Below are 21500 nucleotides of genomic sequence, written 5' to 3' on the forward strand. Positions count from 1 at the left end.
CGAAAAGCGCCAATTCACGAACAAGCAAGATAAAGAAAGTAGGGACCGATACAAGCAACTCAAACGAGCAGTTGAGAAAACCATCAGACGTGCTCATTGTGCTTTTATTAAAGAAACGTGTGATCAATGTGAATCGGCCTTCAAGAAAGGAGACCCCCACTACATGTATAGAAGAGTGCGGGAATTGGCCAAAAAGAAGGACATCAAAGCGTGTTCCCTTCTCGACGAACATGGAAACCAAATACAATCCACAGACAGAATCCGCTCTCGATGGAAAATACATTTTAAAAATAAACTGAATCTGGACATCCACCCAGACCCAACAAATCTCGACACTTTCCCCATAACCTCTACAGATCCAAGTCCTCCCTCTATTCACTCTGAAATAGAAGCAGCTATCAGAGACTTGAGAACAAACAAAGCTGCCAGCCCCAATGGAATCCCGCCTGAACTACTGAAAGTAAACAGCAGACCACTCCTTGACCTTTACCATAAAATTGCCATAGCTGCTTGGGAAAAAGGTCACTCCCCCTCACCCTGGTGCTAAGCCACGATAGTTCCCCAGCATAAGAAAGGCTCTAAAGCTGTATGCGACAACTACCGCCCAATAAGTCTTACCAGTCACGCAGGAAAAATTCTCACAAGAGTCATGCTCGGGCGTATACGAGCCATTTCCTCAATGGTCATTCCGGAATACCAAGCCGACTTCCGACCTAATAGATCAAAAATTGGTCAGATATTCACTGCTCGGCAGATCATGGAAAAGTATAGCGAACTTGGCCGCAGCATCTACCACCTTTTCATAGACTTTAAACAAGCTTTCGATCGGATATAGAGAGAAGGTCTATGGCACATCCTTCTTCACTTTGGCATCCCATCCAACCTGATATCGCTGATGAAAGACATGTATAAGAAGTTCAGTAGCCGCGTCATGACTGGAGAAGGACTTACCGAGAGCTTCTAAACCTCTACCGGAGTACTTCAAGGTTGCCTAATATCACCGGAGCTGCTCAATCTCTTCCTAACTGCAGCCCTTTCACTCACAGACAACCCACCCGAAGCCCTTGTCGGAGGTGTGGTGATAGACAAACTAGCATATACTGATGACATAGACCTAAGAGCCGAGTCCCTTCAAGATCTACAATCTCAGGCTAACAGCGTTCACTCGTCCAACAACCTCTTCGGGATGGCCATCAACACCTCAAAACGAAAGCCATGCTTTCCTCACGCAAGTTCGATTCACAGGTAAATCTCAGCCTTCAGCTTGGTGAAGATACCATTGAGTGGGTGGAAGGATTCACCTACCTTGGGAGCTTACTTACTTCTGATAACAAACAACTCAAAGACATGAAGAGACGCCTGACACTTGCGAACTTCAGTTTTAAAGCTCTGATGCCCATCTGGAGGAATAAGAACTTAACAACAACTCTCAAAACGAGACTCTTCTACTCCCTCATTATTCCGATCGCCATCTATGGCTGTGAATCCTGGAAGCTTAAAACAGACGAGCAATGCCGCCTAGCTGCCTTTGAAACCAAATCCCTACGACGCATCGTTGGTAACACCTACCACGACAGAATCTCCAACTCCAAGCTTCTCCATATTCTAAAGCTCATATTTACAATACTGTACAAAATAAACTTAAAATAACGGAAAGGGCTTGGATATATCCAACGCGTAACTACCACTTGCCTCTTGAAGATAGCCTTCGCTGGACGAGTACATTGTTCTCGCCCCACAGGTTCCCCTCGAAGAAATGAAAGGGGAAGTTCTCACCCTACAACCTGTCACAACTTTGCCGCCTGGCCGCCAACAGAAGCACCTACAGGAGGCATATCAATGAACTGGTTAAAGAAGAGCCCCCATAACGACCTTCAAGGACGGATGGGACATAAGTCAAAGTAAGTCTATATCTATATAGATGTTGAAAAGTTAAAATATTTGCTGTTTCTGAGCTCAGTAAAATACAGTTCACTGTTTCTGAGTTCAGTTCACAATTTCTTGAAATTAGAATTGATGGATGTTTGGAACAGCGGTTTTCTTATCTGTAAATGAATATGCAAAAAATGACTACGACAATGGCATAGCGCTCTTAGAAAATTATTTAATGACTTGACTATTTAATAACAGTTTCTTTTCTCCCCTTTTTGATAGGCTCAGTTCACAGCGATCGCAATATCAAAGAGAATACGAGAAGCTGACACAGGGTAGTGATAAAAGAGAACTTCAATTAGAAAAAGAAGTGGAGTCATTGCGCATATCCCTTGCCATGGCGGAGGATCGGTACTGGTCTCTTTGTCAAGATAAGTCCGGAAAATTTTACGATTTATGGAGCTTGCTGGATAAAGAAGCGAACAGAAAGCGAAATGAGGTAGGTCAAGACCCTACTCATAAGGTTCATTTTACGGTTTAGCTTATATTTGAAGAAACTAGCAGTAGAAGTAGTAGTAGTAGCATGTACTTAGTGCCGTTATTTAATTCAAAATGCCTCTCAACATACCCTCGAAATCCGAACTTAATATCAAAGCTGTTCCTGACATATTACTGCTAACCTCTTTTGACAACCGACACTCATATAGTGTGTTTTGATTTAGTTCAACATCCACTTACACATTCGCTGAAATTTTTACCTTAATACCCGTAGCCTCGGTAGCAGAAGTAGTAGTAATAGAAGTTTGCAAAAAGTGACTTTTTGTTAGTTCAAAGTCCCTCTTAACATTTCCTAAGAATCTCAACTTAGTATTCTGAGCGGTTCCTGAAATATTGTTGATGCGCCATTTTGCCAACCTGTCTCAACTTAATATTCTAAGCGGTTTCTGAAATAATACGGATACGCCATTTTGCCAACCTGAATGCACATGATGTGTTTTGCTTTAACTTAACATCCCCCTAGACATTCAATGAAATTTTCACCTTAGTACCCAAATTTTTATTTAATACTTCATTTCTTAATGAGTCATATAATCTGTCAACTCTTATAAACATTCAACGTTCCAAATAATTATGTATTTTACAAATTATGTAGTGTATCTTGTAAGCTTTAACTACCAAGTATTTAAACTAGGCATAAGCCTAGCGAATTTTCCCAAATGTATTGTTTAAGTATATTTTGGCTTAGGCACACCCAAAACAAAAATTAGGGTAAAATTCTACTTTAGTTACTTTTGTCTATCTTGGAAAGGGGTTGGGTTAGGAAAATGAAACTTTCAGGGATGGATCTACATGCCCCGGTATGTCCCGGGAAGTACCTTCCCGGGACATAAGGTATGTCCCGGGAAGGTACTTTGAGGTACCTACCTCCACTCCTCCCCCCTCTATATAATGGTAAATTACTGCACATTACTAGTTATTTTAGCTCACATTCCATCCTATATTACTATCATAATTATAAATCACTGCTTACCTTACATAACTTCAGCTTTTAACCTTGTTCATTAAAATATATTCCAAACTCCTATTTTCATTTAACAGTCCATCCCTTTAACTTATTTACTATCTAGCTGACATTGCTTATGGAACCCGTTTGTGGTGTCACAACTTTGCTTATCATAACCCCTTTAAGGGCAGCATGTAGGTGCCATGGGGTAGAAGACAACTCTGTGTTGATAAGCCATTTAAACTGTATTAGTTAGGGAAAGGATTTGACAAGAGATAGACCAGTAAAAAAAAAATCCAAATTGTTTTTAGAGGACAAATTGTGTTATAAGAAGATGTTTTTATTTTTAAAGGTCCATGCGCTCATGAAGCTTTTTAAATATTTCTGAAGCACTAATTGATAGTGCTACAAACATCAGAATTGACTTTAGAAGACAAGTTATGTCATGTGAAGATGTTTTTGAAATCCCCCTCCCCAAAACTCAAAAATTTCTAAAATTCTACTTAAGAAGCTTTTTAAATATTTCTAAAGCACTAATAGATAGAGCGCTACAAAAGTAGTATGTTACATTATACTTTGCTTGCCTGTATAGGAATTCCCATGTTATTTGCTTGCCTGTATAGGACCATGCTATTTGCTTGCAGCTATAGGACCATGCTATTTGCTTGCAGGTATAGCAATTGCCATGCTATTTGCTTGCAGGTATAGGACCATGCTATTTACTTGCAGTTATAGTACCATGCTATTTGCGTACTGCCATAGCAATTTCAACGTTATTCTATAGAAGCTCTACACCTTTTCAAAGAGATTCAGAGCTTCATCACATGGCATTATACTTCTATAGAAGCTATACAAACTACTATCTTGTGCTAGTTGGGAATTGCATAATATATTATGAAGGACAAGTTTTCTGACATAATTTACATAGACTGGATTTCTACTTCATGATATATATATATTGTATACATATCTGTTAGGGTAAATCCATGTCAGAAAACCGGCGCGTCTTCTTCAGCTGCCAATATATTCAATTATTTTTTTTGTATATATTCAAGTTTCAGAATAGAATTGTCTACAGCTTGAATAGTTCATTCATTCAAACAGTATCTATATTTTGCAATCATTTACATTGATAGAGATATGGAATATTCTAAGCGACTTCTGGTGAGTAAAATTTTCTTATATTATAATAAAAAGAAATCTATTTTTTGTCTCGCCATTAAGTTAAGGAAGAATTTCCTTTACCTTCCTTACTTACGCTTATTTTTCATCGCGCTGTTACCTCTTTCAAAAAGCTTCCTTCTTTTAAATTTTAATTAAACAGTCCGTGTATTTCAATTTTAGTAAATATTCAAAAAAAAAAAGAGGCGGGTTGACTTTGATTTTGGCTCATTGTGTATGAAAAATTAAAATAGAATTTGCATATTAGTTTCAGCAGATATGAAAGGTCGCCCCTCTCGTCAATATCATGCTCTTTACACTAAATTTCGAATTTTGTTCGAATCACAAACTCTTGAATCACAAAGGTTGGTTAATTAGAATAGGTACCTCTTTTGAAAGTGCTAAAAAAAAAACTTAAGCGTATAGGCTAGAAGGCGAACCCTTTATATACTTAATAATTTTTAGTTTAGGCTATGTCCAGGAGTCTTTTTCTTCCTTTTTCTGTGATTTTAAGTAATTCGTAATTTAGGTATATAAGTTTTAATAGCTTTGCATAAAAACAAAATCTATAATTGTCAAATTTTTGTGTTTGATACTATGGAATTGTAGGCCCAATGCCCTCCATTAATATTCTGAATAAGTAAGAATTGAGCTAGCTAATTAAGTTGTGTCATTTTTACAACTTTTGGGGGTTTGATAGTGATATTGAAGGGGTAGTACCCTCCCGTAAGCTAAATAGTTTGAAAATTGAAAATGATTGCTATTTTAGAATGCTATTGATCAACCATCGCAACAAAAGCGTGCAAAGTCGGATGAAGCCCAGAACAACGCCGAGACAGGATAATCGAACCATTAAATTCAATCAATTCAAGTGCCAGCTCTATACAGACCACTATGCAACCCGGTAGAAAATTTAAAAGGGAATAGATGCTTTCATATAATGCTTCAGCCTCATCTGGTCAAGATCGGGAGGACACTCCTATCCATGCTTTACCAGGAACTTCAGATATACAAGTGCAGTCAGAATTTGTAAATGTATATATTTTTTTTTCTTTCCGCATTTTAAAAAATAAGGCAAATTTTCCCAAGCGTCTAATTTTTGACGAGTAAAACTAAAATTAAATTTGTTTCTAAACTATTCTATAATAATCATATTTCATTTTCTTTCATTACCACTAACCAAATTAGTAGTATATAAAAGAGTGGTTATAACACAGAAGTAGCAAATAGCTTATCCTACTTTTCTATAGATTTATAAACCTTACCTGTAATTTCTCTTTTAAGCAAGATGTTTTCTAATTCAAAAATCCATTATTTCATTAAACAAACTCTATATAAACAAAAAACCACTATTTCACAGTTGGCTGTTGCACAAACATTTTTAAACTGGGATATTTCTTGCACTTAGCTTTGCGTCTATTTAATCCTTTATCAAAATAACCCATCGGAAAGGTTGAAAATTTGAATATTAATCTGACAGGTATAAAATGAACGTTAATCGCTCGTTAAAAAGTGGGTTTCAAATAACCCGATGTTTTTATCTTAGACGAAGAGATATTAACGCTGGACAAGGGCTTCTTAATTAGTTCAAATGTGACAACGCAGTGATGTCAAAACATTATTTGGGCGAAACTGTTTTGGAAATTTTAGGTACTTATTTCAGCGAAAAAGTTAGAGATATTTTAAAAGATGAGTTTAGAAGATGTTTTCGAAAAGGATTTGAGGCTGAAACTCTAGGGTCGTTATACAACACAAGTTCTATTTGAACAGTGTTGTGAAGTCCTCTACCCCAACTCGAAAGGGCTCCGATCCTCCTACCCCAACCCCGAAGGAAGCTCCCGGTCCCCAAATTTCCCCAAAGGCCAAAGTTCTTAGATGAAGAGATATTAACGCGAGAAAAGGGGTTCTTAATTATTTCAAATGTGACAACGCAGTGATGTCAAAAACATTATTTGGGCGAAACCGTTTTGGACATTTTAGGCAATTATTTCGGCGAAACAGTTAGAGACATTTTAAAAGATGATTTTAGAATATGTTTTCGAAAAGTATTTGAGGCTGAAACTCTAGGGTCGTTATAATACACAAGTTCTATTTGATGAGTGTTTTGAAGTCGTCTACACCAACTCGAAAGGGCTCCGATCCTCCTACCCCAACCCCGAAGGAAGCTCCCGGTTAATTGTTCAGGTGGCGGGACAATGACTATGAAAAATGAACATGATTTTTTTTTCAACTTTATGAAATAATGCTTATTTCATATAGAAAATAAAATCTTTTTTCTACAGATAAATGAAATAGCACTGACATTGGATGATGAAACAACGGTATTTACTGGACCAATAATATCACTTCAACTGGAGTTCAGACACGAACCTATGTTAGTTGTAGATAATTTGGAATGACGTGGGGTTTTCTTTAATAATGTTTTTGGGGAATTTGCTAGCTCAGATGATTTAACTTGTGATACCGACAAGTCAAAGGATCCGGACTGGGTAGATAGATTTATGCATGAACATTTAGGCGATGTTACTAGTGCAACTGAACCGGATCCTCATAAAGAAATTACACCACAGGACAATACAGGCTGGCTCGATCAATTGTCCCCAAACACTTTGGAATATGTACTTGGAAGCCTCATGTCATCTCCAACCATTGTAGTTGAACAGACGGGGGGTATTGACGATTCTACGTCGCCCCCCACCATTCCGCTTAATGATACAGCAACAACAATGCAAATTGTTGGTCCTAATTTTCCCGGGGACACTTTTGACGACAACTTTACTATTAGTGAATAGGATCCTGTACAAATAGGTGCAGGACATGAAAATAGTGATATGTCCCCGGAATTACGTGAATTTTATTTGTTATAATCTGTTCTAAGTCACAAACAAACATATAGTGTAGATTTTAACCCTCCTGAGGAAAACGCGGTTGACGGGAGCATTATTTTAACAGACCCCGTGAATGTTCTCCATAGCTACATCTACAGAATTAGAGCGCAAATTGAGATTCAGAATTCAGAAATGGGGGGGGGGGTCAAGGGGGAGTTAAAGCATCAGTGAATCAAAAAGTTAATTTACAAAAGGGAACATCTGGGAATATTTTTTATTTTGATTTTTCAACTGGTAACCAGACTTTTTACCCAGGTCTAAATGAACTTGAAGATAACTTTTTCAACTGGGTGAATAAATTAATATCAACCTTGGACCCTTTTAATGAGAGGGGAACTGGCTTCACAATTTTATACATTGAACACATGGATCTGAATCTCAGTAGATTTAAAAAAATTATTTTAAGGGGAGCGTGTAAAAGAATAAAATGCCACCCAGATTTATCGGCTACAGGAGGGGTTCAGGGTTTCAAGTTTGAAACGGGGCTGCAATGCTTTAAATATGCAGTTTTAGCAGCAGCCCATAAAACATTAAAAAATAAATCGTCAATGAAAATTATTGACAGACTTCCACGTAACGGTGGAGAAAATTTCCCTAAAGTAAATTTTGATTGTTTAGAGGGGAAGTATCCGGTGTCCTTGAAAGAAATAACCTTATTTGAAAAAGCAAATAAAAATCTTGGGTTGGGGGGGCTTGTTCTCCAGTATGACACGAAACTTTTAGATGGGGGAAAGAAACCAAATAAAAAAAGGCTTTGTATTCAGTGAGGACACCTTCAGTAGATAATGTTAAAAATTGGGTTTGGGTTATTTACGAAACTCCCAAAGATGTAAATTCCTACGGTCATTTTTTCCTGTTACAGCAATAAGTCGACTCTTATCTCAAGGCGTGAAGAAAGGGGAACGTTTCTATTGCCCCATGTGCCTTTCCCCATTCACATCTGAGAGAACATTCTCAGATCACATGAACCATTGCAAAATTCATGGGAATCAACGAATTGAAATGCCGGCAGAAGGCAATTACACTTTACAATTTAAAAATTTCCAAAATTTCCAGCTACAAGCTGATAAAGTGTCTTTGGATTGTGAATCAAGACTGGTGGAGGTATCTGACCCATCATGGTCAAGTATAGTCAAGGAACACAAACTAGTTGCGTGTTCCTAAGCGCACGCCCGTTAAAATCCCAACCATAAAATGCTGTTGGAAGAGTTTTTTTTGGCTATGAATGAGTAGGGTATTATAGAACAGGTAATGGAATATTTAATATAAACAGAAAATGGTACAATATCATGATCGCGTCAAACCAACCACCCAATGATATTATCAGATAAAGAGCAACTGGCGTTAGAAAACGGGACAATTTGCTGGGTTTGTAGGGATGATCTTGCTCAGAAAGTCGCGTTCAAGGATCATGACCACCTTATTGATCCCAATTCAACGGGAAAAGGTAACTTTTGGGGGTGGACTCAGAATTCATATAATTTAAAAATTAAACAGTAGCTTTTTCTTCCGGTTCCTATACATAACGCTAACTACGATCTGAAGTATGTGCTACCAGCATTGGCGCATCTTCAAAGAAATAGAACAGCGGATGATGCATGGGTGATAGACAGCTTTTCCTACAAAATCATACCTAAATCATCGGAAAAGTTGCTTGTTTTGGAATTTATGTGGAAATTTGTTGAAGCCGACGTTGAGTACACGAATAAAATTCGCTTTTTAGATTCCTACAGTTTTTTCCCTAAATCGTTCAGTGAATTTATTTAGGTACAGAAAAACGATCATAGCTACGACGCTTTCCCCTTTCTCAAGCAACGATTTCCAAATGATGTATATGATTTGCTGACGGTCAAGGACATTAATACTTATGAATTTTATTATTCCGTGTCGAGATTCGCCGAGGAAACTATTCCTCCGATTGAATCATTTTACGATAGTCTGCACGATCGTTGGGGCACCCCCGATGAATACAGTTTTGCTACAAAAGTTTGGGCAGAGGGAGGGTGTAAAAATGGGTTTGAGTACTGCAAGCTGTATTTGTCGAGTGACGTGTTAACTATGTTAGAAATTATGTGTAAAAATACGGACAACATCTTTGGAGTATTCAATCTTGATTTGGGTTATTTTTTTTCATTTCCTCAACAAGTGATGGACCTAATCCTAAAAATGTTTGAGGGAAAAATTTGTCTAATCACGAATATTGATCAGTACTTGTTCATCGAAAGGTCAGTGAGGGGTGGATTTTTTTTTTCACGGGGATCGTATCTTGGAAACTGATCCAACAGGAGAGAAGACGGGGACAAAATCGGATGCAGTTTTCCTTGATATGAATTCCATGTCCCATTATGCGCTACCTTGCGGTGACTACAAATGGCTCAATGACCCTCAAGCTCCCAATTTCCCTAACATTGACAGCATTGAGAAGAATGGACCAGTTGGAGGGTTTTTTGAAATCGATGGAGAAATACCAGTTGAACTTCTGGATTCAGGAAAGGATTTTGTTGTCCCACTTATCAATAGACTTGTCACTTGGAACTCTTTTAGCTTCCACAATATGAGTTTAGTCGAATAGGACGGATCGCATAGGACACCTTCAAAACAAAAACTTATTGTTGACCTTCTGCCGAAAAAAAACATAGTTGTACATCATATAACTTTAAAATGGATGTGCAACAACGGTTTCAACGTCAAAGATCACTCCAGTTTAGTCAAAAACCCTATCTGAAAACGTTTGTAGACACTTTGGTCAACAAACTTTCTAAAGCGGAGAGCTGAAACCGATCAAGAAATTTAAAAGCTTGTTGTTAATTGAGCTTTTGGCGAAATGTGTGTGTGTTCGCACTAGGAACCATTGTGACATCGTAGTTGATCCCGAACAATGTGCTCGAATTATTGCCGATCCAAATTACACTTCCTTCACAATCATTGGCCCGGACATGCAGTGCGATCTTGGAGATCTCTAAAAAGCTCATGTTGGAATTCTACTACAATGTGGCTAGGGTACAGTGGCCGGAAGCTAGTGAAACGGAAGGGAGCTAGTGAAACGTCGGGCACCAAATCAGCTTTTATTTTTTAAATCAGAAACGGGAAGCGACATGATTTCCCGTGGTATGTTTGTAAGTCCGAAGGTGTACTTTATACAGACAAACGACGAGGAAATCAAGAAACGTTGCAAAGGAGTACCCACGCGCTATGTGGATAAGAATTTCGACATGGACATCTATAGGAATTGTATTGTTCAAAATAAAATTCCACGAGGCAAATTTCTGGCAATTTGCTCTATCAACTATAAGAACTTTACTATAAATGTAGAAAAAATTGTCATGATTATCCTTTCTAACAAAGTCTATGTTTGGCGAGGCGGTGTGACAACTCTCCTCATTGGTCACTATTTAATTCACACCAGGTCAAATGTGTTATCCATAGGGAAAGTCTCGGTTTGAATAAAGTCCTGTAAATTATTTCCTAAAACCTTTGGGGGGGGCCTCACGGCCTTTGGGGGGGGGGGGGTGGCCGCCAGCGGGGGGGGGCGCACCGCCACTTTCAAGGTTATCTCTTTTTTGACTTAGAGCAGATTTTTTTTGTAAATGTTTCATTCAAATTAAAAAAAAAAGTGATATTATTTCAAGTGCTTTATTCTAATGTTGTATTTTTTTCTATAAATAAACAAAAAAAAGTATTTATTTAATTTTGTTTTTTCTGTGTGCCTATATAGGTGTTGTATTTTCTTTTAGTATAAATAAATTAAAAGAAGTGCATTTTTTTCATGTTTAATGTGCTTTTTTCAATGTATTGTTACTTTTTTTATGCATATAATAAAAGAAAATATGATTCTTTATTCGTCTTCTTCTTCTTATTCTTCTTGAACGGAGTAGTAGGGGAAATTATTTTAATCATTAGACGGCCATGGTCTACAGTTAGTTGTCCATGTGAACTGTTGAAGGGACCATGTATCAATTTAAAACACCATTAAGATCGTTTCTGTGTGGGCCCTCAATGTCGGGCAAAACAACACTCTTAACTAAAATAATTAAAAATTGCGATAAAATGTTTGTTGAAAAGCCGAAAAAAATCTACTATTGTTACAGTATTTGGCAGGAGTCATACGATAAAATAAAAGCAATTGCTACCACCACGGGTTTGGTGCATATACAATTAATGCAGGGACTTGATGTTTTCAACATTATTGAACCAAAATCTTGGCTGATCATTGACGATCTGGCTGAATCTATTGAACAGTGGTCTCAGGAAATACTGCAACTGTTCACTGTTCGCTCTCATCATGAACAGATTTCCGTTAATCTGGTTCTAAACAACCTCTTTCATCAGAGCAAATGTATGCGATTACTTGCTTTGAGCTGCAACTACTATATCATATACAGATGATTCTAGCTCGCTAATAACCCTCAATAAACAAATCTATCCAGGTGCCCCTAAATTTCTGCTCTCACCATACAATCAGGCAACTAATAAACCCCACGGTTATATCCTATTGGATCTTAATCAAAATACACCCAAGGATCTGCGTGTAGTCACAGATATTTTCGACCATGAAATTACAGTATATCTCCCTGTGAACACTAAAAAGACCTATTAGTCGCTATCATGACACCTGAAGACACTGATTGAAAAGGCACATTTGGTGTCAGTTCCACGCATTTAAGTACCTTCAACTATGTAGTCCGTGCTGGCACATGGAGGTAACGGTGATGTCATTGACGCAGCACCCGAATATTTGTCTCATTTGATCAAGGATGCGGTTGTACAGCCAAAAGTATTTGAACAACAGGCAAAGCAACATCGTTCCATTGTACGTACATTGGCCTCTAAAAAGAAAGGAAAGAATTTGAAAAGGAAACGACTTCTTCAGGCGGGCGGTAGCTTTTTCACACTTTTACTGCCAATAATTGCAGGACTTCTAAACAGTTTTCTCTAGATGGCAAAACCCTATAAATTGACTCCAATAGAACTTGCTCTATCACCCGTGGAACACTTTGAGAACAATCTGAGTAAATTCCTTGACAATGAAAATATTCAGGATGATAAAAAACTGCTTTTACTTCAAGATGCACTTCGCTGAGTGGACAAACACAAGTCCTATCGATTGAAGCCCATTGCTGCTGGTATTGATCACAAAAATGAATCATCTCCTAGAGAGTCGGCTGCTGCTGGAACACAATTAAAGAAGGAGTAATTGGATTCAATTGTATTGTAAATTAGAAATCTATGGCCCCGATAATATCGTTAAAAACTAACACGACTCCTAACCTATCTCTTGGAAAGTGGTCAAGATCACATTCAAGTTGAGAGCATTGGGGAAGGGATTATAATTCAGCGCAAGAGCTATAATCTACTTGATTTAATGTATGACATGGTTACAAATCGTAAAGGACTATTATCATTTGACACTCATCTATACAATTTTTTAAATATAATATACGTTTACAAAAGTCTTATTATCAATAGAAAGATTCTAAAAAAATTAAATGAACATGCATCGTCATCAACATTGACACCATAAAAAAATGAAGAAGAAGAAGATTTTAAATACTTGTTTGAAAATACTAGCATGACGATGAGAGATAGACACAGTCAAAGGCGCATCAATTCAATTTCATCACCTCCACCAACAACCACCCGTATACAAAATGGTGGTGGATGTAACACACCGTGTTTACGTTCACAATGTCTGAATTTCTTAAAGGTGCTTATGAAAATTTTGGCGAGGCGGAGAGTTTAAGCTCCCCCACCACTCTTTCCGAAGTCACGGGTGTTTGCACTAAAAGTGTGCGAGACTATCTACAAAATGAATCCAGTTAAACTCTGCACAGAAATTCTAGACTTCGTGCTAATCAATAGCGAAAAACTAAAGCCTTTTACCCATTGCATATAATGCAAGCAGATCTCATGACTCTAGATGAGATTCAATGACGTCACAATAGACCATACAAGTACTTTCTAATTGCAATCAGTTTTATAATCGCTATTCATATGCAATTATATTACGATCAAAGAGATGTTTTGAAGTTGCTCAGGCCATTGAAAGTATTCTAGAACACGTTTAATATAAAAAACTTCTGATGGATCGCGGTAGTGAATTACTTAATCCGCTGGTTACTAAAGTAGAATAGATATATAGTACACTGCTCATTCATAATCACAGACATATAAACACCGCATTGACTGAACAATTGATAAGAACTATTCAACTTTTAATTTCAAGATATTGTACATTGAAAAATACATCGGCTTTTATTCATGATCTAAATAAAATCATGTTAATTTATAATCAACGACTTCATCGATCATTGTCCAACTCTACGCCAACGGAAGTTCATCATTCTGATCATGATACAATTGACACTTTTCTTAAACAGTATTCCAATGAATCAATTGTCAAGAAGAAAAATAAATTCAATGTTGGTGATACTGTTCGAATTAATAGAACAACTAATGTTTTTGAAAAGGGGAATTACTTGTGGTCCACAGAACTTTTTAAAGTGGCAAAATTCCTAGACACTAAACCCATAACTTATCGCCTGCGTGATACCAAGGATGAAGAGACTCTCCGCGGCTTTTATGACTATGAATTGCAAAAATTTAAAAATAATAGTGAAATTTATCAAATTGAAAAGATTTTAAAGACTAGTACTCGCAGGGGTAAGAAACAGTTACTTGTTCGTTGGCTAGGATACAACTCTGATTTTGATTCTTGGATCGGTGTTGAAGATATTGACAATGCATAATGATTTCTATGTAACTTTCATGTCCAACGTTTCCGATCCTCTCTACAATGACTTGAATACGACAAGTGATTTTTGGACAAAACTCTCCCCCGCCATCAAATTTGACGGTGCATATGAAGTGGCTCTTGTCGACTGTATTCTCAAAAATACCTATGACATCCTGAGAAAGGATTGTGTGTATGATATAAAAGTTATACCATTCGATTGGACACTCTTTATCGACTATGAATGGGTTGAAACACAAAAAGATAATGACTTCCTACAGGCTAAGTTTAAACACGCTGAATACGATAAGACTGGGTTGTATCGCTGCTATGTCCGTAGAGAAATCTCGTATCGTAGGAATGATGCATTCCACTTTAATTATTACTTGGAACATGATAGGATTAACTATACCTCCCAGGCCGACATTGACATAATTATTGTCAGTGATAATTTGAGAGACGTTCTTGGCTTTAAACAGAATATGATCAATGGGATAAGTGCTGGTACCATTTACGGGATGGATCAAGTTATTTTTGTTGATTATCCACCTGGTTTCGCTTCGGACTCTTGCATATTTCTCTATGCATCCTTTGTGTAAACGTCGAGAGTCGGTAATTAAAATGTCCCTATCCTACGTGTTTTTAAACGAAAAACAACTCATTAACTTATTCATCACTATAGTATAAAGCATCTTCAGTATGATCCTGTAAACACTTCTTATTTAGAACTCTGCCAGTTAACACTAAGAACTGAATTAGGTGATTCCTCTAGCAATAACAAAAGGCTTAGCAGTGATTACTTGTCATTTTCGACCCATTGTCAACGACGGCACAATCACCTAAAATGAACAATAGAAGAATTCCATTTGTCTGTCCCGATATTGATTGTTATGTTGGTACTTTGAGTCCACGTCAAATAGGCAATGCATTGGACTACTACAAGGGTCGTACTACAATGTCTGGCTATGGTCTTGGTAGCTGGTTTGCTAGGCTATTTCGTTCTGCACTATCCCTTGCCAGAAAATATCTTGTACCTGCTGCATCAAATTTTGCAGCCTCCACACTACAGGACTGGGGGTCAGGCAAGAATTTCAAGGAGAGTGTTAAGGAAAATATTAGATCTTCAGCAAGAGCTGTTGGTGAGCAACTAAAATCTCGACAAAATGGGGAGGGATTGAAAAGGATGCGTTAGCATCATTCAATCATCAGTCTCCACCCAGGCAGGAAGCAAAGGATATCAACAAGGACTTTGGGGGAATAAAACAACGAAGGCCAATAAGCAGAAGAAGAAAAAGAAAAAGATTGTTAGATCAAAGAAGGATTTCTTCTCTTAAGATAACTTATCTCCCCCAGAAGGAATCATATCCATCAATCAGTTCCTCATTGAATCTATTCAATGCTGAAAATGTCGATGTCAGTGTCAAGTATGGCTACTATGAACAATTTCATCCCCAACAACCCCTCTCGGAGAATATAAACTTTCAAATATGTTCAAATGAAGAATATTACATTGATTTGTCGTCAATATTTATTGATTTAAATGTTGTGGTGAAGAAAAAGTCAGATAATACAACTCCAAATGCCGGCGATGGTCTCTCCTATGAAAATTGTATTCTACACAATCTATTCAAACAAATTAATGTATTTATTAATGGGACATTGGTGAGCACTGGCAATAATTTATCACACTATACAAGCTACATACAATTCATGATGATGACGCCAAGGGCGTACAAAGAGTTTAGAGGACAATCATTGGACTATGAATATCGATCAGGTGTTTATACTGACGGTGAGTTGACTACTGTAGTGATCCAGGAGTATCATCTAGTTCGAAAATTAAATTATGAGATATTCAATATATCCCAATGGCTACCCCCCCCATGTCAAGATTGACATAAAGTTACAGATGGCACCATCAAATTTCATTTTGAGAAAAACACTTCCTGCAGCACCCGATGCAAATGTTATTATCACATCGGCAATTCTCCACGTCCGAAAACAACAGGCTATGAGCTTAGTTGCATTGGCAGTGGAAAAGTTAAGAGCCAATGGTAACAACACTCAACGTCTTGTCCCCCAAACAATCACCAATCAATGTCACATTGCCGCCAGATCTCATAGCTTTAGCGATTCCTCATTTATCAGTGAAGAAATCCCATCAAAATTGGCTTTGGCCTTTGTGAAGAGTGCCAGTGCCGTTGGATCCTGGACTGAATCCCCCCATGATTTAAATTTTTTCGGTCTATCTAGCCTCGTGTGCAAAGCGAATGGTAGTCCACTGTACACTTTATCATTTGACAAAAAATCCTATATAACTCTGTACAAATTGACTGTGCAATATTTACATCATGACTTTTGTCTATTTGAAAATGGAATAACCAATTCAATCTTTTCAAAAAATTTTGGGGTTATTTTATTGGACTTGTATGGCAAAATGGACATGATCATTGTACGTACGAAGAACGTGCTCCTAGAATGTAAATTTGCCGATGCTCTGACTGAGAGTATCACGCTAATATCACTGAGTCAATTTGAAACCTATTGGGAAATCACACCCGACGGCAGTGTTCTACTAGACCTAGACCATGAACACAAACCAAATAATCAATTTATTTAGTATGGATCCATACATATCCCAGTACAAGTCCTATTGCATACCTTCGGACTTCATTGAAAAAATTCCAAGTGTTAACAATACCCTAATCATTGTTAATAGCAGCCCATCGACTTTGAAGACTGGCCATTGGCTATGCATCTTTCAAACAGCGAAGAATATTGAATTTTTTGATCCTCTTGGCATATCGTATAAATTCTACACTCCATACATCAGCAACTTTATTGAAAACAGTAGAGAAACTATTATTCAATATCAACGAAGAGTACATGATTTAACGACTGAGACATGTGGGTTTCATGCTCTACTCTTTTACATGCTCATATGTCGTGGTTATACCTACAAGCAGTTTCTCGACATCTACGTTGACTTACCTCGATTGAATGAATTTCTAGGGGAGAAAGTAATTAAAAGTTTATTTAATTTTGATTTTAGTGCCCTACGAATAAAATGTTCTAAAAATTTATGTGACATTTGTTATTAATAAAAAAAAAACTTATATACATGATAAAACGACTTTTCTACTCCTTTCATCCACTACTAGGTATTTGTCGACAACAACTAGTGCAGGTAGATTATCTGAATTCACAGTGTACTGATCCTGATGTACTGCAATGTCAGGGTCACATTTTCTACAGTAGAGCGTGACTTCACTCTTGTTATATCTCTTTGTATAGACAATGATACTATTCTCATTCATTCAATAGAATTCACATGTTTCAATTTGCTTATTTGAAGCAATTTCACAAACAGTGTCATCAAGTGTCGAATCACATTCCGTCACAGGCAAATAAAAATCAGTGGGCTTATAATCATAACACCCATTGTCTTCACAACAATGACGTAGAAACCATATTCTTTTGTTGTTCCAACAGTTGAATCGCTGACCCGGTTCCTCCTCCCAGTACAATCTAAAACCACGGCCATACCAATCTCGTAGCAATAAACTAAAATCACGGTTAGGATTCTTTCCAATCATACCGGGATATGTATTCTCCCACTGATTACATTTATCATAGTGGCAATTGGAGCATAGGTGGCCTCTAGGATGAGAGTCACACACCTCTTCAAGACAGGAATTACAACCTTTAATTTGTAAAGCATATCCTCTATGCAATCTACACTTTTCATCATACTCATCAATCATTGTGCAATTCTCACATGATGACCAGCTGCCCAGTGTGTACATTTATTGTATACATGTGTCGAAAATTTTTGTCAAGCGTTGTCACTCACTGTAACAATGAAACTGTGCTAAAAGCTACAAAAATTGTCTAATATAGCGAGAGAGAGGAACAAATCGTCCTCGAGCGCCATCTTTCTTTTTTGAAAATTCCCAAATTTCTAAGATAATATTCAAAAGCACATCCACGATATCATTTTGCCCTGTCGTGATCAATATATCAATAAATTGTGTAAATGCATTTGGACCACGACGTAGAAGCTTAATACAATAGTCTAATGATGGAGAATCAGTTTTCATTACATCGACAAGCATTCCCCGAGAAAATATCTTCTTTTGAATAGACAGCTCTAGAAAATTGTCATCTAGAATAAAACATTTTTCCAAAAGCACTAGATTCCCTATGATTCGCTCTTTTTCAAATCTATCCATTTTTTAGAGTCCTAACACTCTCACAACCAACTTCAGACTAACCAGAATTTTTTCTACTCTAAAAAATATACGCTAGTCTACTATAGAAAGAAAAAAAAATACCATTGATTTAGAAACAATTTTATTGAACATAATTACTATAAAAATCACTGATGCATTTTGTTCTCATCAATATATTTCGATAGGACATCTAATGCTGACCGAAGTTTATTTATATGGAGAATATTCCCTTTTCCAGCAAAACATAGCTGCTCCTCCTGTTTAAATTTGCTTAATGATATCACGTATCTAGCATACATAGTGTCCCATTCAAGATATAGTCTACAACCAGCGGTTATTTCCACAGCCACATTGGGTACTCGTATATCGTTGCTGCTGTTGTCGGCTCCATCATTAATCTCCAATAATGTAAATGCACCACTCATTTTTCTCTACTAATATCCTCTCAAATAAATTATACTCTTTGAATTCAAGTCTCTTACTAATATGAATTGTAAAGAAAACTATTCGTATTATTTAAATCTCCATCACGAATCAAGTTATACCCACTCTCTTTGAAAAGGTGTAAACGTTTCCTAGAAATGTTTACCTATATGTCTCGTAGAAGTATAAGGCCATGTGAGGGAGTTCTGAATCTCTTTGAATAGGTGTAGAGGTTCGATAGAATAACTTAGAAATTGCTATGGCAGTACACAATTAGCATGGTCCTACACCTGCAAGCAAATAGCACGGTCCTATACCTGCAAGTAAATAGTATGGTCCTATACCTGCAAGCAAATAGCATGGTCCTATAGCTGCAAGCAAATAGCATGGTCCTATACAGGCAAGCAAATAACATGGGAATTCCTATACAGGCAAGCAAAGTATAATGTAACATACTACTTACAAATACCAGAATCGACTTCAGAGGACAAATTATGTTATGGGAAGATGTTTTTGAAATTCCCCTTCCCCCAAACTCAAAATTTTCCAAAATTTAGAAGCTTTTTTAAATATTTCTAAAGCACTAAGACATAGAGCGCTACAAACATCAGAATCGACTTTAGAGGACAAGTTATGTCATGGGATGTTTTTGAAATCCCCATTCCCCCCAAACTCAAAATTTTCTAAAATTCTGCTCAAGAAACTTTTTAAAGATTTCCAAAGCACTAATAGATAGCGCGCTAAAAACATCAGAATCGACTTTAGAGGCCAAACTAATTCTACAATAATTCCCCCTTCCCCCCAAACTAAATTTTTTTTTGAAATCCCCCTTCGCCCCAAACTCAAAATTTTCCAAAATTCTACTTTAGAAGCTTTTTTAAATATTTCTAAAGCGCCAAGACAGCGCTACAAACATCAGAATCGACTTTAGAGGACAATTTATGTAACGGGAAGATGTTTTTGAAATCCCCCTTTGCCCCAAACTCAAAATTTTCCAAAATTCTACTTAAGAAGCTTTTTTAAATATTTGTAAAGCGCTAAGACATAGAACGCTAAAAACATCAGAATCGACTTTAGAGGACAATTTATGTATTGGGAAGATGTTTTTGAAATCCCACTTTGTCCCAAACTCAAAATTTTCCAAAATTCTACTTTAGAAGCTTTTTAAACATATCTAAAGCACTAAGACATAGAGTGCTACAAACATCAGAATCGACTTAAGAGGACAAATTATGTCATGGGAAGAGGTTTTTAAAATCTCCTTCCCCCCAAACTCAAAATTTTCTAAAATTCTAATTTAGAAGCTTTTTAAATACTTCTAAATCACTAATTGATAGAGTGCTAAAAACATCAGAATTGACTTTAGAAGAGAAGTTATGTAATGGGAAGATGTTTTTGTAATCCCCCCCCCCAAAAAAAAACTCAAAAATGTTTAAAATTCTACTTAAGAAGCTTTTTAAATATTTCTAAAGCACTAATAGATAGAGCGCTACAAATATCAGAATAGACTTCAGAGGACAAATTATGTTATGGAAGATGTTTTTGAAATCCCCCTTCCCCCAAACTCAAAAATTTCAAAAATTCTACTTCAGAAGCTTTTTTAAATATTTCTAAAGCACTAAGACATAGAGCACTACAAACATCAGAATCGACTTTAGAGGACAAACTATGTTATTGTAAGATGTTCTTGAAATCCCCCTTTGCCCCAATCTCAAAATTTTCCAAAATTCTACTTCAGAAACTTTTTTAAATATTTCTAAAGTACTAAGGCATAGAGTACTACAAACATCAGAATCGGCTTCACAAGACACGTTATATCACGGGAAGAGGTTTTTAAAATCCCCCTTCCCCCCAAACTCAAAATTTCCTAAAATTCTACTTTAGAAGCTTTTTAAATATTTCTAAGGCATTTATTGATAGAGTGCTACAAACATCAGAATTGACTTTAGAAGACAAGTTATGTCATGGGAAGATGTTTTTGAAATCCCCCTTCCCCCCAAACTCAAAATTTTCTAAAATTCCACTCTAGAAGCTTTTTAAATATTTCCAAGGCACTAACAGATAGCGCGCTAAAAACATCAGAATCGACTTTATAGATCAAATTAATTGTACAATAATTCCCCCTTCCCCTCAAACTCAAATTTTTTTTTGAAATCCCCCTTCGCCCCAAACTCAAAATTTTCCAAAATTCTACTTTAGATGATTTTTTAAATATTTCTAAAGCCCCAAGACATAGAGCGCTACAAACATCAGAATCGACTTTAGAGGGCGATTTATGATATGGAAAAATGGTTTTGAAATCCTCCTTCACCCCACACTAGAAATTTTCCAAAATTCTAGTTCAGAAGCTTTCGAAAAAATTTCTAAAGTACTAAGACAGAGAGCGCTACAAAAATCAGAATCGACTTCACAGGAGACGTTATATCACGGGAAGAGGTTTTTAAAATCCCCCTTCCCCCCAAACTCAAAATTTTCTAAAATTCTACTTTAGAAGCTTTTTAAATATTTCTAAAGCACTAATTGATAGAAGGCTACAAACATCAGAATTGACTTTAGAAGACAAGTTATGTCATGGGAAGATGTTTTTGAAATACCCGCTACCCATTGAAATTTTGACAAAACAACATTTTACCTTAATTTTAAGTTATCAGTTTCTTTTTCTTTGGCTTTAGTTCTGAAAATCATTTGAG

General features: G+C 36.8%; 1 protein-coding gene across 1 annotated transcript in view; it reads left to right on the forward strand.

Annotated features, from left to right (window-relative positions):
* The window catches only part of LOC148952287 (dynein regulatory complex protein 1-like), a 130935-nt gene that overhangs the window by 85778 nt on the left and 23657 nt on the right, over nt 1–21500 (forward strand). Inside the window, exon 6 of the mRNA XM_089088914.1 lies at nt 2155–2371. Within this exon, the coding sequence (XP_088945040.1) occupies nt 2155–2371 (217 nt within the window). The remainder of the gene's footprint in view (nt 1–2154; nt 2372–21500) is intronic.

The sequence above is a fragment of the Artemia sp. Qi Xiang Cuo genome, chromosome 5, assembly GCF_049724085.1.
Source record: "Artemia sp. Qi Xiang Cuo chromosome 5, ASM4972408v1, whole genome shotgun sequence".
NCBI classification, from domain to species: Eukaryota; Metazoa; Arthropoda; class Branchiopoda; order Anostraca; family Artemiidae; genus Artemia; species Artemia sp. Qi Xiang Cuo.